Genomic DNA, 20,133 nt, shown 5'->3' with positions numbered 1-20,133 from the left:
CGAAGTGACACGGGAAATTTTGAATGTGGATGCAGAAATTTGGTGCGCATTTTACACGGTCGTTTTGTAACTTGTAATATGCAGTTAACGGTCTAATTCGGAGTTAGCGTAAGTCGCAATGCTGCAGCCAGTCATGTGAGGACTTTTTAAACCCAATTCTTGAAATTTTGACAATTCAATTTTGAGAGATTTCGCTAGCAAAGTCGCGATACTTTCAAAGTAAACCGACCAATAAAAATCGAGTTATTTTTTTTAACAGGACTTCGCCTTGAAGAAATTTCAATAGAATCACGTATAACACGTGCAGGCCTGTTATAAAAAGGCAGCGTCAAATGTCTCATTGAATCAAAGTTTCCAAGATCTGCTTTCGAGTTGTATACATTCGCCATAACTACATTTTGGGATGATTTTGATTTCAGAGGTTCATCGGTCAGAAAATTTATTTTGCAAGGAAGAGAACTGCGCCGGTGCCCAGTCTAAAATAGGGTGAAAGCCGCCGTGTTAGAGTGTTTGACAGAGGCCCCATCCCAGGGGCGGCCAACCCGTGGCCCGCGAGGTTACTTTCGAAATTAGTAATATCGCCAAAAATGGATTGCCGAGATTGTGAACTTGCAAGGCCAGCCAAAAAGTTGATTAGTCTGGCCGCAACACTTGGGATGTGACGACAGGAATATCAGTTTCGACGCATTGGCAGAGCCATGGGCCAGTCACATTTTGGTGGATCTTTGTTCATTGCAATAAAGCAGAATATTCTGCGCGGATTTATCCAAAGTAATTTTTTTCTTCCCGCTTCCCGCAATATGTTGTCACTCGATTTGTTGCTTTTTATATTGTTACCCCCTCCTGAAAATGCCAGAAAGCCTAATGTACCGGATTGAGTAAATATCTATATTCGCAATTACGAGAGAAAGCGTCGTCCAACATACGACCTTGCGTTTGCGCTCGCAGAAAGACCTTCGACGATGAAACCTAGGCACAAAACGATTGACGCATGTTGGCCAAAGCTTTCTTCGATATCGATATGTCCAGGCGCCGAATAGTCCAGTCCTCCGAACTGAGTCCAGCGATATACAGCAGGCCCGCAATATACTCAAGTAACAACTTTGAAGAATTTTCGCGCTTCGCGCGGATAGTGGCCCGCGCAATGATTCGTCGCTTGCATGTGGCCCTTCGGCCGAAAAGGTTGGCCACCCCTGCTCTATCTCATTGTGTTTTTTCGACACGTTAAGATCTTTTCATGGCTTGGCAACCTCGGTATAATACAATAGGGACTTTTAGCGCCATGATGACTACACGTTTGTGTGATGCATGCCAGCCGCAACGCAGGCAAGCTATGCAAAATTGACGGTCAAATTACCAACGATGAGGAAAAACAGACTTCGACATGCGCACAGACTGATGAGAGTCCTCTGGGGCGAACACGGCCTCAGTGCTGAACGATTTAATACTCCTGCTACCAAATGACGGCACAATCGTCACACGCTACAATACGCCATAGTCAGTTTCGGGTTTCGGACGCAAGCGGTCATCGATTAACGGAACCACTGTAATCACTAGTCGAATAGGATGGCACTATCGGTCATAGTCGCGGACTTTTGCATTCACTTTTAGCCCTACATTGCAAGGGACAAGCTGGCACGCTCGTTCGTTGGATGAATTCAAACTTGAAAACCAAGGTTGTCGTCGATGTGTATCAAACATTAAGGACCACTAAAAATTCCGAGAGGCCGATGAGCAAAAAATGATCATCATTTTCGTCTATCCCGGGTCACGCCGCATTACCATTTGCAGTGTGATTATTATTATTATTATTATCCATGTGGCTACTGTGACCAGTGTTGAAAGTGGACAGTCGGACATAAGTCAAAAATATGGACACATCTTATACACTTCGAGTCCATCTTATACATTTCGACATTGCGCTATCACGGGCCCCTTGAAACTTGTCCGCGAACACCCGTTTTCATAGCCCTGACGTAGAGTATGGGTCTGTTTCCCAATGAGCTGCGTGCTTATGTTTGTAACGTCACCGCGAACCGTTGGTCGGGTGCAGTAAAAATCAGCAACCCTGCGATTAACTGATTGCCCGTTCACGGATCCCTTAAAACTAGTGCGCGGATCCCAGTATTACGAACCCTGGCGTAGGGTATGGGTGTTTTCAAAGGAACTACGTGTTTGTGACGTCACTGCGAACTTTTGTCCGGGTGCAGTAAAAATCAGCATCACTGTGATTCGCTGCTTGTTATTTTGGCTACTCCCGACGGCACTTGGAAGGTGTCGTTTCCAGACATCCATGCCTCGACTAGTCGGGTAGTACCTTATAAAATAGGGTGGTCGACAAATCAGGGGCTGATATCATAAACGAAACACCCAAGCCTCTACTGACGCTGTTTCCTTTTTGCTCACAACCACAAATTTCACTCAACTTGCATTTGGACTGTAAGATTATGCTTTCGACAGAACGGAGACCTCGCTCTACCGGCGCCCACCGAACACTTTGCTTCGCCAGTTGACAGCTGACAAGCGACAGAAACTTGGAGACGACTACGGACTCTCGAGTTGGGAAAAATGCGGACTTTAGATCCACACACAATCATAATTCATAGGCGTTTCAAGATACAGAATAGAGGCTGAGCAATAGGAAGTGAACCTGCAGCCTGGGGCAGCTGACATTGCGCATGTCGACTGGATGTCAGTATCCAAACAGGTAGGATAGATGCCTGTCTTGACTAGAGATCGGCAGAGTACCACACCTGTTCATCGTCTTTACAAAAGTACACATGCAGTTATGTATGAAATTCTTACAAAAGTACACGTGCAATTATGCATAGAATTCCCCGTGCTGCAAAAGTACAAGTGTACAACCCACTTAATCACCTACACACTACACAGACAGGAACATGGCCAACGCGAGCAGGAGCTAGCATCCAGCCGCGGAGCCTGGAATCGTCGCAGCAGAGAGATACCTAACAGCGCAACTTTAGCGTCGTGTCATTGATGAACTGAACAATATGAACACTGAACATAAAACTGCTTCGTGCTTAGATACCGATTTCCTTATTAGCACCGATCAATTCCGTCTAGCCAGATCATTTGCGGGATTCACATTTTGGCAACGCAGCAGTTTACAGAATACAGTATACAGGCACGCCATAGGGCGAAGTTCGTCTGCAGGCGAATGTATAATTCATAAATTTTTCCACGACACAGCGGCTGTTCCTGACTATACTAGACCTGCATACACGCTGACAAAGGCACACACGCGTTTCACACCGTTTTCGGATTTTATCGGTACAAACAGCGATGGGTGAAATATCGAGAGCACAATAACCATTCAATAATGAGAATATCGACGTTAAAAGCATAATAAAACCGACAGAACTCCCATAATTCCGAGTACGAGCTCAAAAAGCAGGACGAGGGCCGCGTCATCTCAACAGTACGCGGACAGCAAGCGCCACACTTTCCCCAGGCATGCTAAAGGTGACGTCGCGTGTCGCATTCAAACCAAACCGCCGGCAGGCGGTACCGGCTTCCATGGAAAACCATCATTAAAGAGCCCGCGGAAACGTATTGACTCAGCAGCTGCTTTCTGCGGACGGTCGTATTTATTGATTTTTGAGATTTAGGGCTGCTCTCCCGCGCGCTACCAATCCGCGATAAGAGCCACCCAATCGGGAAATAGGTCGAAGATATAGCCCGAAGCTAATCGGCTAGCCCGCGAGTAGGTAATCACAGGATCGTAAAATCGGCGGCTTTTCCAAGGCTGAAAAGCCAAGTTACAAAATACTCACTGGGTGAAAGAAACAAAGCGGACAGGAAAAATAAATACATTCTACGCGATTAGATGAGTTCAACGGCTCGGCGTCACCTGCATAGCGCGTGCGTTACGCAACGCTCGAATGATTGCGATTTGGTGTGTAACCATTTGTAACGGAAGGGTTGACTGCGAACCGTGTTTCGAAGCGAGGTGGCGTAGCGTTCGCAGCAGCTTTAGGCGTCTCAACCAGAGATCGGACAATCTCACTACAAAAATCGACCGCCCCCAATGCGCCAGCTTCTCAAATGTTTTGTCACAAGGACCGGGTCCGCGTTGAGTCCATGGTCCATATCGACCCGGCCCACGGGGCGCACGCAGTATATATCTTCCCACGAATCAGCCCGATCCGAACACGTTATCTATGATTTTCCTCATCAGTACATCCGACACCGCGTCGAACACGAACCGTACGTTGGTGGTGTCTGTGGCGCAGGTGAAGTGAGTGTATATCTCCTTCATCGAGTTAGTTTTGTTAGCAGCCTCGAACTGTTCCTTGATATACTCGGACGCGGCCGGGAAATTGTTTTCGCCCTCGTAATCCTTGAAGCAAATGCTCAACGGCGACTTGATTATTTTCTCCTCGAAAAGATCCTTCTTGTTCAAAAACAGTATCATCGAAGTCTTGGAGAAAAACGGGTTGTTGCAGATAGACTGAAACAGCTTCAAGCTCTCCACCATCCTATTAGTCTCCTCGTCTTCAGCCAACACTTGATCGTACGCCGACATCGAGACGCAGAAAATAATCGCCGTCACGTCTTGGAAGCAGTGGATCCACTTTTTTCTCTCGCTTCTCTGTCCGCCTACGTCGATCAAGGTAAAGTTCAAGTCCTTGTACTGAAACGTGGTCTCGATAATGCCGGTCGTTTTGACTCGCGTGCGCAACACGTCTTGTTCCGTGGGTATGTAGTCGGGAGTGCACAGTCTGTCTAGGTCGGAGAGGTAGTAGGACGCGGAATCGTTTAGTTGGTATTCGCGGGAGCGAGCCACGCAAGCCTGTACGCCAGAGTCTCCCCACAAGCGCTTCAAGGCTTCGCCCACGTCGGCGGTAATGTCGATTTCTTCCATAGTCTGGCTGGCGGCGCGGATTTTTTTGCCATCGGCCGCCCTCTCTTCGTCTTCGTAATCAATTCCGAGCGACTCCATGGCTTTCACGATGGCCACCATGGACTGCACGGTGTTCGTGTACACTACGGCTTTAAAACTTTTCCTCTCCTCTTCGGAAAAGCCGTCTTGGTGAAGAATTTTCATTTGTTTCGCGATGGTACTTTTACCAGACTCTCCAGCTCCGAGGAGTAATAACTTTACTTCTTTACGAGCCTTTTCTGCATCCTTTTTTAATAACTTGTCGATCTCCTTGGACTTATTATTCGCGGTCTTATCATGTTCGGATTTTGACGGCGTACAGCCCATCGCGCAGCAGACACAGCAAGCTCGGCTCGTAATAAATAAGTTATAGTAACGATAGCTGATCTTGCAAAAAAATCGAATATGTCATTCTTACGCAACGCAAAAACGCAATAAATCCCTGCATAATCTCGCACCCGCGATAATTAATCATCCTGACAAGGCTATAAAACATATGCGCTACAAAACGGCGAAGGAAACAACGCCCTATTTCACACAGCGATGATCGAGGCCGGGCTGGCTCGTTTGATGCAAACGTATACTCTCGCGCCTAGCCGCGTATACAATCGCGCGTGACGCGCACACACACGCTAAGCCAATTTCGCTTGCTAGACGAATAAACGCGCTGAACTGGAGGAAGCTCTGTTGCGATACTTCCCGGTGAGGCCATTTCCTGTCACATTCGCAGGCAGTAGCGCCACTATAGCACGGCGCTTAAAAATAGCGTACGCGCCACGCATCGGTGCAGCAACACAACGTAAATGCGTATGACTTTTCCCGCAACATACGTAAGCGAAAGACGCAGGCGGCGGTGAGCACCATCAACCGATGGCGTGCTTTGGTTGAAAAAAGGGCAGTTACGTTCCCGAAATAGCAGCGTTGTGTACAAAACAAGATTCGTTATCAGGTAACGAGTTTCTAACGCTAAACGCGATAGATATTCTGTCGCGCAGCTTACGTTTGAGGAAGTGCTATACTATATTATATTGATGGTCAGCCTGCCTTCCTTCCCTCGACCGACCTGAAACGCACCACACTACTGACATACTCTGCAATCTATCTTGGTTTTCCGCTGCATAAAATACACGAAAATCAAATTTTCATGCATAATTGACCGACCAGTCATACCAACCATGCTAGCTCCGCAAGTGCACTAACTCAAGCACGATCTTGCGCGGATTAAAACCATGTCAAGGGAGTCTAAGGGGGAATATTACGAAATCCTACAGCGAAGTTTCATTTGCAAAAAAATATGTGAATTATTGATAATAGTTCCTTCGAATGCAACGGAGCGTCATGTTCAACGCGCGAAATAACCAAACCACAACAGGTACTGAAATTCGACAGCCTACGAAATATAACAACACTCGCCACGATTATGATGATGGTTGCAGTATCTCGAAATATTGCATAGTTGCGAACACAAGGAACCAGTGACTGTACCACACGACGACACGCATACTGCTCTGAAAAATCACACTTGGAAGCCGACCTCGCGTATGGCAACACCGGAAAAACGTCATAGACCGATTTTTAAACAATTCGCATCGCTAATATGCAAGTTTGCAATTACAGCGATCAGGTAATTGCAATAATCATCAGAAATCGTATACCATCGCGAATTTACAGATTTATTCGCTAAAGACAGCATGTTGATACCGCCTGCCAACATCGCACTACTACTGAAAGCCTGCCGTGTATCATTAGCCGTACGGGCCGCATTCACGAATCTCTACAAAACGCTGATCAATCGGCTTATTCTGCCGAGTGCAATTCCAATTAAATCAACATACGAGGCGACAGCGCGGAGAAAATTCCTTATTATTAAGACAGAGCAAAGCCATGTCCTCGGGGCCTATTCGATCCGCTCTAAAAATATCCCGTTCAAGCCCAACGAATGAAACATACGCGGACAGATGTAAACATAAACACACCACACTGCGCTGAACGCGCGATACTTCATCCCGAAATTACGGAGCCCGACGCCAACCAATTGCGTTTTATACTGCTCCGACGAAATCGTTTCACAGAAGGTTGCGTGTCACACAAGGCTCAATTCATAATTCACACCAAATCATAATGAAGGTCCGAAATCCTATGGAAAGTTACGTACAAAATCATATGCCGACCTATTTCCTACTGGCGTACAACAATCCAACTTGTGTGAGAGAAACCAGGAAAGACTTGTGATTCGCCACGCTGCAAAACGCGCACCACGCAATTAGGCTTTAACCTACATAGAGTTGGTAGCGGAAACGATTTATTTCATATTGCTACTAAGGGAATGAGCATCCCATGTAAGCGTATCTAAACCTCTAAAATAGGCGATACTGATAAATACCGAAGCACAGATTAACCCAGAACAGAGCCGTTTCACTTTATCCTGCTAGCAAAGGATGACGGCATTCGCGCAAAAACTTTACGAAGCGGACGAATTACCGCAAAGTTAACTGAAACGGAATGCAAATTCTTTCCGAAGAATTTGTGTCACCGTTCGCAGAAAGAAGACAAATCTTGTGCGATGTGTCAATGGACGATTCCCATTCTCGCGAAAACAGCTGCAACATGAAGTCAGATCGATGCTAACTACGAGAGATTGACAATACATTCGCCCGACAGAGCCATCATACGAGATAGCTGGCGCCAACGGTGTTGAGAGCTCGGATCCTGGCATAATAGATGCGTCCCAAATCGATCGCTATGCGATGCGCGATTAGCGCCAATTTAGATATCTTAAATAGGGTGAAGAAACCTTGAATCTTTTGCGCGAGCATGCCGAATTGGCCATATCGAAGCAAGACATGATATAAATTTATCTGGAGTTAACAAGGCTCGGTGAGACGCCAGCCAGCAGCCAGCAATATCACGTCACCGGTTTTATCGATTGATGACGCGATGATAGATGATACATGAAGCTCGACTGGGAATCTGTCTCAAAATGTACAAAATTAGCCAAGCACACGCGCCATGGCAACATGCGAACAAAGTTAAGATATAACAATAGTTTCCGTCCATATCCGAAAGGCGAAATTCAATTACGCGGCGTGACAACTGAAAACCGCAGCTTCCAGCAACCATCCATACGGCATTTGTGATTACGAACCATGCTACAGCACGACCGAATTGCAGTTACATGTAAGCAATAGCCCTGCTGCATTATAAAGCGCGCTCTGTTGCGGACAATTTCTGCGCGTTGACTATGGTCGGTTACTTATATTAATATCAATACATTAAATTTAGCATATACTAGCTGTCAACAGTCTGAAAGCCAGGCCTGTTCAAATTATACCGCCTAACGGCTCGTGTCTGCTCTACATCGAAATTTCACGCGCATCGAAGGTGCCAGAAAACAGCAGTTAACCGCACTAGATTATATATAGCATAATTTAGCGGAGCTATGACTCACGTAACTTTTGCTCAGCAGCACAGAAGAAAAATCTATGGGAAGCCATGGTGCGTTACCGAAGCAGCAGCAATCGTTTACATGTTATTGAACCTCCGCGCAAACCCTGCATACACTCATAAACAAAGTTCATAGCGAGAAGTCCTCAAGATTAGTTCAGACGCGAGGTTCAGCCTACTCCAAACAAGTTCGCGAAACGCCTGAAGCCTCGACAAGCCACGGTAAAGAATCACATCGACAGAGGCGCGATGCGCAAATAGCGCTCAAATTGAGCCGTATCGCAACAGCTTCGCATATACGAGAGCACAACCCGACCGTGACAGATCTCTCGAGGCTAGGGCGTGTCCGTCCGCGACGCTATGCTTCGACATCATTTCGAGATCTATATATCGGCTAAGGAACTTTTTTATCAATTGGAAATTAGCCCGACAAGTTTTAAACGTTCGTTCAGCACTGCGCAGACGTTTGATAAGATCCCCAACTGACGAATAGCTTGAACGCAGGTAATCACGCGTCGGCTGTTGTGTTTAGTGTACATATCCTCTGTCGAGTCCGTTGCGCTCGCGGTTAATGGTGTTCAGCAAGCATATCAATGCTACAATAGACACCAAGTCGCGGAAATAAAAATAACACATCATCGACACTTCATAACGCCTCTCCTCAACACTGCTCCTTCAAAATAATACACGACAATGGAGTCACTCGCCACTAGATTATACACACAACTCGAAAGACAGTGTCGGTGGAAGATATCAATAGCGGGAATAAATCATCCCAGTGCGTTGCTTGGCATTTAGAGAGTATCTCCGAATCCGAATCTTAAAATACTTGCCGATAACTATATAGTCGGTGCTCGCGATCAAGCGCGTGATTAGATCATGCGGTGGATTAATTTTTTTTTAATTGGCGCCGCACCGTCGTGGAATGGAAAGTGAATGAGGAACCGTTGGAACGAATGTTGGAAAATGTAGTAATTTAATCGCGAATACATATTTTCACTTCTCTCCTCGCATGCGCAACAGCTGCCTACCTGAACCGCGCATGCGTTGCGTTTTTTTCTACAATGGATTATTTTAAGCTAAATACAACGAACTGCATGACATTTCTGAATTTTCTCGACACCAGGTAACAAAAGTACGTCTTATAATCGAGTACTCATTCCGCAGCAAGGATGAGAATTGGGACAGAAGGCATTTGGGGATAAAGCATTCCGAAATTTGTAAGTGGCGAAATCTTTTAAACAGTTACGTGAGGACACGGATCCTTTATGATGTGGAGAAAATGAGTCAGAATGTCGGTGAAAGGGAGCATTTATCCATTGTCATCCGTTGGTTACTCAACTGTAAGCGTTTCGCAGTTTGCACTTAACAATACGCGAGAAAGACACCGCAATCGTAACTGTTTAAAGTTAGAAGAGCTTCTTGGAGGTACAGAACTTCAATATACAATTAAATAGTATATTCATATTGAAATGAACCCGAATATTTTCGGCTGACACTCGTCAGGGGTAATCGTCAGCAACTAGTAGAGAATTGGAAAGAACATTGTATATCAACAATCGTATCACAAAATATGACGTCACCAGCATGAAATTTCGAATGAGAGAACGTTCAATGTACTATTTTTAGGTGATACACGAACTTTCACAATTCCATTTGTGTGCCTTGGAATCAACTTTTATCAAAATACACCAACCAAAACTCTGTCAACAAAAGGAGTTCGTGTATCACCTAAAAATAGTACATTGAACGTTCTCTCATTCGAAATTTCATGCTGGTGACGTCATATTTTGTGATACGATTGTTGATATACAATGTTCTTTCCAATTCTCTACTAGTTGCTGACGATTACCCCTGACGAGTGTCAGCCGAAAATATTCGGGTTCATTTCAATATGAATATACTATTTAATTGTTTAAAGTTACAATACCGAATCTGGATCTTGAAGCCTGTACTCGATTGCTCTGGATGCAAAACCCACAGGACATCACGTGAATTTCACAAAATAGCTACATAATGAGCCAAGTTCCGTACAAGAAGACGCACGTCTCCGATGCATCCAAAGAAAGAGGACCGAGCTGATGCGGTCTTATTGCTGATCGACGGTTTTACGAGTATCCGTGCAAATTTGCTTGGAATGAATATAATCGGTCTGCCTGTCGTGTCGCGGAACATCGACTAGTATATCATTGTGATCGTCCGTTTTACCAGCATCGTTGAAAATTTGCTGTGGCTTTCCAAGTATAAGCACCAATTTGCTGGGAATGGATAAAACCTGTCAGTCTGCCTTCATACGTCTTTTTGCAAACGTCGACTATCTCAGACTAGATCGTAAAATCCCCACGGCTCGGGCATCGACGCAGACGAAGTTACAAGACCGCACGATAATGCTACACCACAACTAAGCGAGTCGCTAGAATTGGACAATTACAAGCTTTTCAACTTTTCCGAATTGGATCAGAATTAGAATTACTGAATTAACAAAACTTGGAAATTGAAACAAAACTTCAACCAGAAAGATACAACAGAAATCAACTTCGGTCCATATCAAACCAGTTTGCATTCTCACAGGCAAATGTCCGTCCTCGAGGTTACCGGACCACGACCTGACCTATCGATCTCGCCTTCCGTGGCATGCCACCTCATTTTTGTCGCTTGCTCTTCTATATCTTCTTCTTTTACTTTTCATTCAGTGTGCAGTTCATGCCTCCTCTTTACATAGCCTAGGGCGCTAGTCCAGGGCGGTGTCTGATTTCAGAGACCACTACAAGTCGTTTCGACACCTTCCTATCCTTTCATTGTATCAATTTTTGTGGTGTATCGAACTGATGATAACTGCAAATAAACCGAACTATACGTATACAGAATATAGTTCTCCTGTAGCATTTTCAGGCAAGCCAGAAATTAGGTTAGAATTAAAATTAGAGCACAGAAACATTTCACAGGTTTGATTAGAATTAGAAGACCAGTATTTCTATTGCATTAGTACAATTAGAATTATTAATCGGTGAACTCCGGATCAAACTACATCCGAGAATCCCCACCGCTCTGCCACTGAAGCAGTCCAAGTTATAAAACCGCACGACAACCGCTACACGAGCGAGCCGACGCACTTTCGCAGGCCTCTGCGGCCATCAAACCTTGCACCGTTGAAAGTAAGCCCGCTCCAGATGGCTGACGTCATCGGCGAGCTACTGACAGGAGCATCAAACGCGTCACGCGTTTCCGACAACTTCCAACAAGACGCCGGGCCGACGCCGGACAGGAAATATTCTTTCGTCACAACCGACTCGTAAACGCCTACTGCTACGCGAACGACGCGGGGATAATTCACGCTCCTTCGAAAAGCCACAACATCTCCCTCCTTAAAATCCCGAAGGCATTCGGCCGCCGCGTGTAACAAAACATATGTGACGCGCGCGCGCCCTGCGAGTCTGAATGCGACAAATGAGAACGCAATCATGACAACACATACTTATTAGTCTTCATTACCTCTAATAATGGAAATAAATTCAGCTTCGCGCATGACAAAAATCGGGATCAATAGTAATTAAGACGGAGCGTCGGGACTACGTTTCTCGTCCTGCCCGCGTGACTATGCCAGGGGTTAAAGATTTCTGATTGCTTGAATAAGCATCAACTACGCCCTGCTCTAGATGGTTCGGGGTATTAGGCGCTCCGTCGCTCTAAATAGGAGAAGGATAAAAATTGAGTTCATTCGTGCCAATTTTAAAAGCGGTTGACTCCGTAGAGGCGTAGACTCCTCACAACAGGAGTGGTCAATGTGGTCATCGTTGGCAGTCAAGTAGAAGAAGTGACGTCACAAATTTCTACTTGAGTGCAAGTAGAAGATGCGATAAAAGTACTACATGCCTAGTTTTGACTAAAGAACAGGAAACTTTTGGTTTAGAAGTGGTGTATTCTTTAGCATCATGACCGCTTAAGTAAGAATAGCAGGCAAAACCTACTGAGTTCTCCAAAAATGCACGAGTACTCCGGTACTGCCTGCCCCTGCTTAGCATCTACTAGCTCTTTTCGTAAAACCACACACATACCATTGGTGAAAAGAAATAAAACGAATTACGCTTCATGAATAACATAAAAACGAGAAAAAAACAGTCTATGGCGGTGCGTCAACATTGAAACCGGATTTGCGCAACGAGTCGATTCCACTGCCCACAAAGTGTATTTCCATGAGTCGTACATCGCAATAAAAAGCTTGCGTGCAGCCCACAGTAAAAGAAGCACACAACTCAACACAACTGACTGGTTTCACACGTCGGAGGTTAATAGGGGCTCCGCCTCTCCTGCGTCGCTGTTGTTACGGCGTCTTTACAAGAAGACGAAGTGGTTGACGAATGAAAACGAGCAAGGAAAATCGCCCAATAAAAGAAGACTGTCGAAGATGAAAATAGAGCATTGTTACATCGTACACTAAGCCGAGGTGGTTGTTAGGTTGATACGCCTTACACTCAGCCGCTTCGACATTCTCCTATTTTTTCATTACATCGCATCGTGTCTTGTGTATCAGTATTGCATTGCATATTGTGTGTCTTTGAGAAGATGTAGATATTAAAAACAGCCGATTATGATCACGATTCACGCTGTGAGCTTAGTAGATTCAACGGACGGACGGACGTTCTTGTTAACGAATCCTAAATAGCGTCACACCGCTTCGTGCGAAGCACATAACAAGTAGCAAGACTCAGCGCATCCGACTGGTTGAGGTAGATACAAAAACACACACGACAGCAGCGGAATATCCTTCGTTGACAGGGAGTTACTCCAAGCTTTAGCAGACTAAACAAGCAAAATATACTACTCACGCGAGCTAGACGAACGCAATTGGCCTTTCAGAAAGGCAGCAGCCACACCGTCCCCTTGCCATTTCGCGGTCGACGACTTTTCCAGCTTCATGGAATGATTTATGTGATCTAAAAACGCTCAACAGTAAGTACCGCAACTCCCCGCGCGCCAAACCAAGCGCGTAATCCACCTGCCATCTTCGGTATGTCGGGCGCCCACGAAGCGCCGATTTGAGCCAGCGGGTTCGTGGCCGTGGGCAAGGGGTGCGGCAGAAGCCTCAGGTTCCTGGCGTAATTCATCCGGGGCCCGTACATGTGAGGTCGGCCGTATCGGGCTGTGGAAGAATAGACGACGTTGAACGCGGGATTATTACGTCACAAATGCGACGCCACCGGCTAATAACCAGAGGCGTTTGTTCCTTAACCTCAAGTAGTTATGACTATCTCTCTACTTCTCAGTTCTCGGTTTTTAGGCAAAACTAAATAGAATATCCACTTTTCCTCGGAAATCACTACTCCTACTTATACTTAAGCAGAAATTTTGGACGTTATTTTTTTTTCTACTTGATTCCCGACGAGACAACCTCTTCTTACAACTAGGGCTGTGTGAGATCGAGAAATTGAGCGGTTCGAGTCCATCCATAGCAGTGGTTCGCAACCTTTTGGGATGTCGGAGCCGCATTTCAAACTTCAGAGTACGTATGAAGCGGGAACCGCATGAAAACACTCGAGTAGGCTACTGATAACGAAAACTTAAAAAGGTAGCTATAGCCTACCTCCTAATCTCACCATCCAGCTAATTCAAAAGCATGCACGGACTTCTATAGATTCTATATAGGCTATTTTAGCATTGATTGACGCAGATTGGCGAGTGCTATGCGTTAAAATAAACTCAAAATGCGTATTATTACTACAACATACTATTATGTCGTTATGTGATGGCTCCTCAATCCTCATCCATTCTAAGACTAAATGCACAAGTTGGCGGGGGATTATACGCCGAGTAATAATGGACTTATCCCAATTAATACTTGACTATGAGCTGTTATTTATATGTTACTAAAATTGTGCGAAATTTAGTCATAAGAGACGATATATAAAGGTCTCTGACCAGCAGAACTCAAGATATATCCCCGTCTGACGGGCATTCGTCCATGCGTTTGACGCCAGTCTGCAAGAATTCTCTTGTCCGGTTTTCAGAAGCGGCCTTGGACGGCTTTAGACATACCTCCCTCATTTTAGCATTCTTATACAGAAATGGACTACAACTATTCATAGAAACAAACAACAACTGCCGTCTATTATATTTTTTTGGCATATTTACAGGTCAATCAGCGACGCAAGAAGGCTGCCTGAGAGCCGTGATTGGGAATCACTGATCCAGAGTATTCAAGATCCGCTCATTATAACGTCATATCAGCGAGTCAGACATCAAGTATCGAAGCATTTATTATATTATATTTCTGTGGCATATTCAGAGGTCAATCAGAGCCGCAAAAAGGCTGCCTGAGAGCCGAGATTCGTTGACAGTCATACGCCATAGCGATCTGAGACAGTAGTGCAGTTTGGTGTCACTGTTATACACAGAAATGTCGTTTCCATAAACGTACGTAGCCTTATGTGTAACTTGAACGATAAGCTACCACACATCAAGGTTTCAAGGCTCAAGCAGCAGAAAGAGTCTCCTAACGATAATCTTGGTCGATAAAAAATAAGGGTACTCAAATCGCTACGCACAGCCCTTCTCATAACTGCGCAGCAAATCTAATTAGTTTCGTGAAGATTAACTTGACAGCGAGGGGTTTCGAAGCGTATTGATTTCCGATGTTACATTAAAATTTCACTTCAACTTGAATGGAGTCAACATTCGCGATAATTTCTAATCTTTATCTAATCGTGGTTCTACATGAGGTGGGTGTTTCATTAATTGACTTCAGGCCGTTTCGGCTACTCCCCTTTTTTGACTGTATTGCGATTGGTGCAGTGTCTTGAATTGACAAAAACGATGATAAAGTGATACCGACACTGAAATACAGACCTGTTTTCAGTCGAGGGTCCAAATCCTCCAGCCCTGCACTTTTCTTGAACAAACTCGTTCTGTTGACGACTCTGCAAAGCAAGATGTCACTTAATCCGTCATTCAGGATGCTATTGGGGTAAAAGTTTGTAGGAAATTAGTGCACGACAAAATTGGACGTATGCCTATTCAATTTTTCTTGCATCACGGCCTACTCAATATCGAGAAGCGACTGGAGCAGCAATATGCAATGCAATTACACGGATATAATTAGACCTATCATAAATCAATATACCATGCGAAGGGCCGAGATCAAATGAAGTCGGTATGTTACTTTAGTTCTTATTACATTGTAATTAGAATAGCGTGTTCGACATCTCAAACAGGATCAATGCCAATTAGGGAAATCGTACAAACGAGAACAACCTCGAATTAGTGGGTATTAGGTTACAGAGAGTATTCCACGAATCAGCATTTTTGCTGCGAGTGAAAACTAGCCATGCCGTAACCGTAATAAGCGCCTTGAATTTACACCCCAAGTAACTGTACCAGCCTCACCGAGACACCAAACCAGACCAGTGGTTCTCAACCTTGGACCGTCACGGACCCCTGCGAACACCCTCAATAAGTGCTGGTTAAAATTTTGCTCAATTATCATTCAACCGTCATCTGTCTTGTGAAAATATTAACTGTAGACTAGTGATAAATAAAAACAATTACACTTTTCTTGAAAATAACATCATACTATATTTGAAAACTGTGGAAATTATTTTTTCAATTTTTCAAAATATGAGGTGTCTGGAAAATTCGTGCCTTCGATTTGATAAAAGCGACAGTCGAAAATCCATTTCCACAAGACTAGGGTGGAGGCATAACGCTTCCGACAACACCTTTTGGTATGATCGCAACATATATTGCACCAAGATTGAGAAACATATTACTAATGAACATATTACGTCCAGCCAAGTCATTTCTCTACCCAGAAGTTCATCCGGAATAGCGGTTACTGGTTATGTATATCACAGGAGAATATGGATACCATGGCAATGATTTAGGATTAGGAAAAAAACTGCAGGAATTTATATGTCAAGCAACTGTTCACTATTTGCTGGGACTGACAACTTTAAATGAAAAATTTGGGCGGTAACCCTGATTGACTTCCACAAAACCTTAAAAAACACCTCTAAACAACAATATGTTTGTATCAGTATGCCCACACGTTGGCAATCAAAATCAGTTTGCAGTGTAGGATATTTCATCTAACTACTGGAATCCTTCATAGGGGCAGAATTTGTTGTAAAATGAATTTTTTTCATGTAAAAATTTGTCAGTTTTCAGGTCTCGCCGTACTGATAAGGCTTATTGGGACTTGTCTAATGGTATTCTATGCCACCATGTCAGAATGGAAAATTGGGGGGCATTGGCACCACCTGCCCTTAGTTCCACGCACGGATGAGCAAATTCACAGTAAATCAATAAAACCAGGTCGATATGCATCATTACAGTTCGTTGAAATCATATTTCCAATGAACTTACTAATTATTACTATTGCAAAACTAGTGATCAAAGGCCGCCCGTCACGGGCTATTACCTGTGAGAGACGTGGGTGCGTATAGTGGCGGGACCGCCATAAGTAGAAATCGGAAACACGTGCGTAGTGCCCCGGTGCGTACTGGCGGACAGCCATCGGCAGTCATGGCTGTACGAAAACTGCAGCACCTGAAAGTCGAATTTTGTAACGAAAAGGTCAAATCTAGTCATGAAAGACTCGAAATTAGGAATAGGACGTAACATATTTTGGTCCTTCATGTTTTTGCGGCATATACACCGACTCATGATAGACATACACACGATATGTGCATACCGCATACCATGAGTGCATGATGTGCAATGTGCATATGCCGCTGGACAAGGAAGGAGCCGAAATAGCCCTGTAAGACTTTCCAAGTCTCGTACCACCCCTACTTGCTATCCCTGTAACGATGAGAGCCTAGCGGGGATTTAATGGTGAACATCGTAGGGCCCGATACCATTATCCACGTCCCACCAATCAAGAAGCTGGAAGTTCCGCCATTATGCAATCTTGACGGAAATTTTGTGCCGAAAGAGTCAAATTTTGTGATTAAAAACGTCTAGATTTTATATTGAAAGACGAGTATTGGGCCAAAAAAGAGAAATTTTGCCGACAGGTCAAATTTTGATATGAAAAAGTCGAATTTTGAGCAGAAAATCGCAAGGAGTGAATTGAAAGTCGAAGCTTTGCCCTAAAAAAAGTGAGATTTTGCGTCTGGAGTCACATTTTGTGCTGAAAGGTCAGATTTACCATGAAAAGGTCAAATTTTGAGCTGAAAAGTTTAACCAAAAAGTCCTGCGTCGAAAAGTGAAATTTCTCAAGTAGAAAAGTCAGATTTTGCACCAAAATCGACAAAAACCAGGGAGACGTCCCCGTTCGAGGGCCCACCGCCGCACCCACCTTTGCCGACGTCTCGCCACGATTCAGAGTGTACAGGTGAACGGCGGCGCTCATCTTGGGGTTGACTGGGTGGGGCAGTATGGAAAACACGTGAAACGCGCGCCCTTGCTCGTCGGCAGTGGCTAGCAACGAACCGCACGGGCTGAACTCCATGCAGACGACGGCCTCGTCGTGAGCGTGGAAATGTGCCGTTACGGCTTTCGACGGTGCCACTCCGTTTACTACGTGCTCTTTGGCGCTTTTAGACGAGGGATCGGCCTGAACAGAAAGGAAACGCGGTTATCCATAGCGACAGGGCGGAAGTGCGAGGCAACCAATAGTCGGCGTCCGTACCAGACCCCGGGGTGGTAATCAAGTCACAAGGTTGTGAGTCACAAGTCATTTCACTTTCATAGTTTCGACTCGAGTCAAGTTCGAGTCCAAGTAAGGAGTAGAGGGCCGAGTCCGAGTCATTGTGTTAACTGTTCAGTTTTGAGTTCAATCCACGTTTTCCAACTCTACTCGAGTGATATAGAATAGCTCGCATTCAGAATATCGTAATTTTCCTCAGTTCCAACTGTTTTGGGCCTATATTCCAAGTATCAGGACTGATAGACAAAATAGCAATAAAATGGTGACTTCACTGTTCTTTGAGGTTACAAGGAAATGTCTGTCTCGGCCAGTGGCGGCTCGTGACAATATCGGGTGGTGGGGCAAGGGCTGCGAGCGACTTTTATCAACATGACGTCACAATGGCGTTTTCCAACGTAAAAAAGTAACTTTATGATGGTCACATGAATTTCCCGACAACAGTGATTTTAACGTAGGTGCCGCGAGAGGTTTGCCGGTGAGCCGTGACTTGAAGTGTGGTAACAAATGTTTTATTCATTTATTTTTAATCAAAGGATTATTTTACAAAATGTACGTGAACTAAGAATCGTCCCTATGCCACGAATCAAGTATCAGGTCATCCTTAGTAGCATGCGTTTTGATTTCATGGTAGAGTTATAGATTACGCAAATCGATAGACCCTAAAATCCGACCGTCACCCCAAATTCGAAATCCGGATCCAGTCCGGCCAGGTAAAAAAACATTGAAATCCTGCTCCGGCTCCTGAACCGGACTGTGGCCATCTCTGGTTACGACCAGGTGATAATAGGCAACCAAAGCGGAGGCACCCGGCGTACGATTGGATCAATAGACTGGACAACTTCTAGACCTCTCATTTTTGCTCTAAAGGCAACTGCGTAAACTACGTACGGAATAAAGATTCAATACGATTCATGTTCGCACTTGACTTGACCTGACTAATTCCAATGACTAGAACTCGAGAGATTGCGTAAGCCTAACTGGAAAGGTCAACGAGTTCGGACACATACGCAATTGTTATCTCATAGATTGGGCCTGTCATATTGAATCCAGAACATCAATTTGAATGGTCTTTGAAGAACTAAGGACAGCAGCCTCGGAACTTCGGTCTCGGAACAACGTAGGACATTTTGGCCTTGAAACTGGAGACTGTGACACAACACATACGGCTTACTGTCTATAAGTCTGCTGCGAAATCGCCGTTGGAAAATATATTAATCAATAAATACATGAATAAAAGCCGTAACTTAGTATACTGTTACAAGAAATCATCGAGAAGTAGCATACGCAATCTCATAACCCATTCCGGTATGGTACACTGTCAAAATCAATGCAAACAGACGAACACCTAACTTTGAGTAAAATAGATCGAGGAATAGGCTGATCGAATGATCAGCTGTTAGCCGACATCGAAAATGAAATAGCTATCGCAATTGACAGGGGATTGTAAGCAAATGGTTTGAAGGCCACAATTTCACAGTGAAATGGACATTGGCGAACATAAAATTATGTGAATATTTGAATGCAAACCGAGAATCTTGGTTAGCTGTTTCATGCGATCATCGAGATATACCATTGGAAATATCATCACCGATCTCGTTATGGAACGCAGACTATATGGATTAGCACAGACCGACACCGGCTTTTGCGTGAGATCCACAATGACGTAGGTAGGCTAAGTGTAGTAACGTGACTGACGGTCTGTCTAATATACGAGACGTGAGTTCTCAAGCAGCCATGTATTCAGTGCCGACCAAGCACCGAAGCACCTGCGATGTCGTCACACCCTAGTGGCGCCATAGAGCTACCACTACACTAAGTATCAGATCAGCGCGCATCTCTACCATACTCGACCTCGAAAACGAAATAACTGCCTCAATCATTGAGTGTCAACTTTAAGACTTGGCACCGTGTTCGATACTAAAATCAAGACATACCGTGTGAAAGCTCATGACAGATCTATGTATGGAACATCGTTAAAATCAATAGAGACCAATAACGGCTTTTGCGTAAATTTGTTGGCGATAAATGAAGAGTCAGCTCTTACTCGACTTTGGAAACGAAATTACCACCCACATAGTTCAGTGACAAACTTAAAACTTGTTACAGCGGTCGATACTAACACTTACCGTGCCAAATGTCA

The 20,133-nt window shown here is 44.6% G+C and overlaps 1 protein-coding gene and 1 pseudogene across 3 annotated transcripts in view; both read right to left on the bottom strand.

The window, feature by feature from the left end:
- Positions 1-20,133, bottom strand: part of LOC145447383 (BCAS3 microtubule associated cell migration factor-like) — a 100,349-nt gene that overhangs the window by 66,019 nt on the left and 14,197 nt on the right. For both annotated transcript variants that reach the window (XR_013917547.1, XM_080325811.1), the window contains exons 12-16: positions 17,643-17,900; positions 16,761-16,888; positions 15,191-15,261; positions 13,344-13,487; positions 13,174-13,281 (exon numbers count right to left, since the gene is read on the bottom strand). Coding sequence is in view for 1 of the 2 variants with exons in the window: in XM_080325811.1 (XP_080181937.1) it covers positions 13,174-13,281; positions 13,344-13,487; positions 15,191-15,261; positions 16,761-16,888; positions 17,643-17,900 (709 nt within the window). In the remaining variant the exon portion in view is untranslated. The remainder of the gene's footprint in view (positions 1-13,173; positions 13,282-13,343; positions 13,488-15,190; positions 15,262-16,760; positions 16,889-17,642; positions 17,901-20,133) is intronic.
- On the bottom strand, positions 3,266-7,172 carry LOC145447392 (guanine nucleotide-binding protein G(i) subunit alpha-2 pseudogene; annotated as a pseudogene). Its single transcript, XR_013917549.1, has one exon. The product of XR_013917549.1 is annotated as a guanine nucleotide-binding protein G(i) subunit alpha-2 pseudogene (transcript).

This window comes from Botryllus schlosseri, chromosome 9, assembly GCF_051294905.1.
Source record: "Botryllus schlosseri isolate E-star chromosome 9, Bs_hap1, whole genome shotgun sequence".
Taxonomy (NCBI): domain Eukaryota; kingdom Metazoa; phylum Chordata; class Ascidiacea; order Stolidobranchia; family Styelidae; genus Botryllus; species Botryllus schlosseri.
This window is presented reverse-complemented; position numbering and strand designations above follow the sequence as displayed.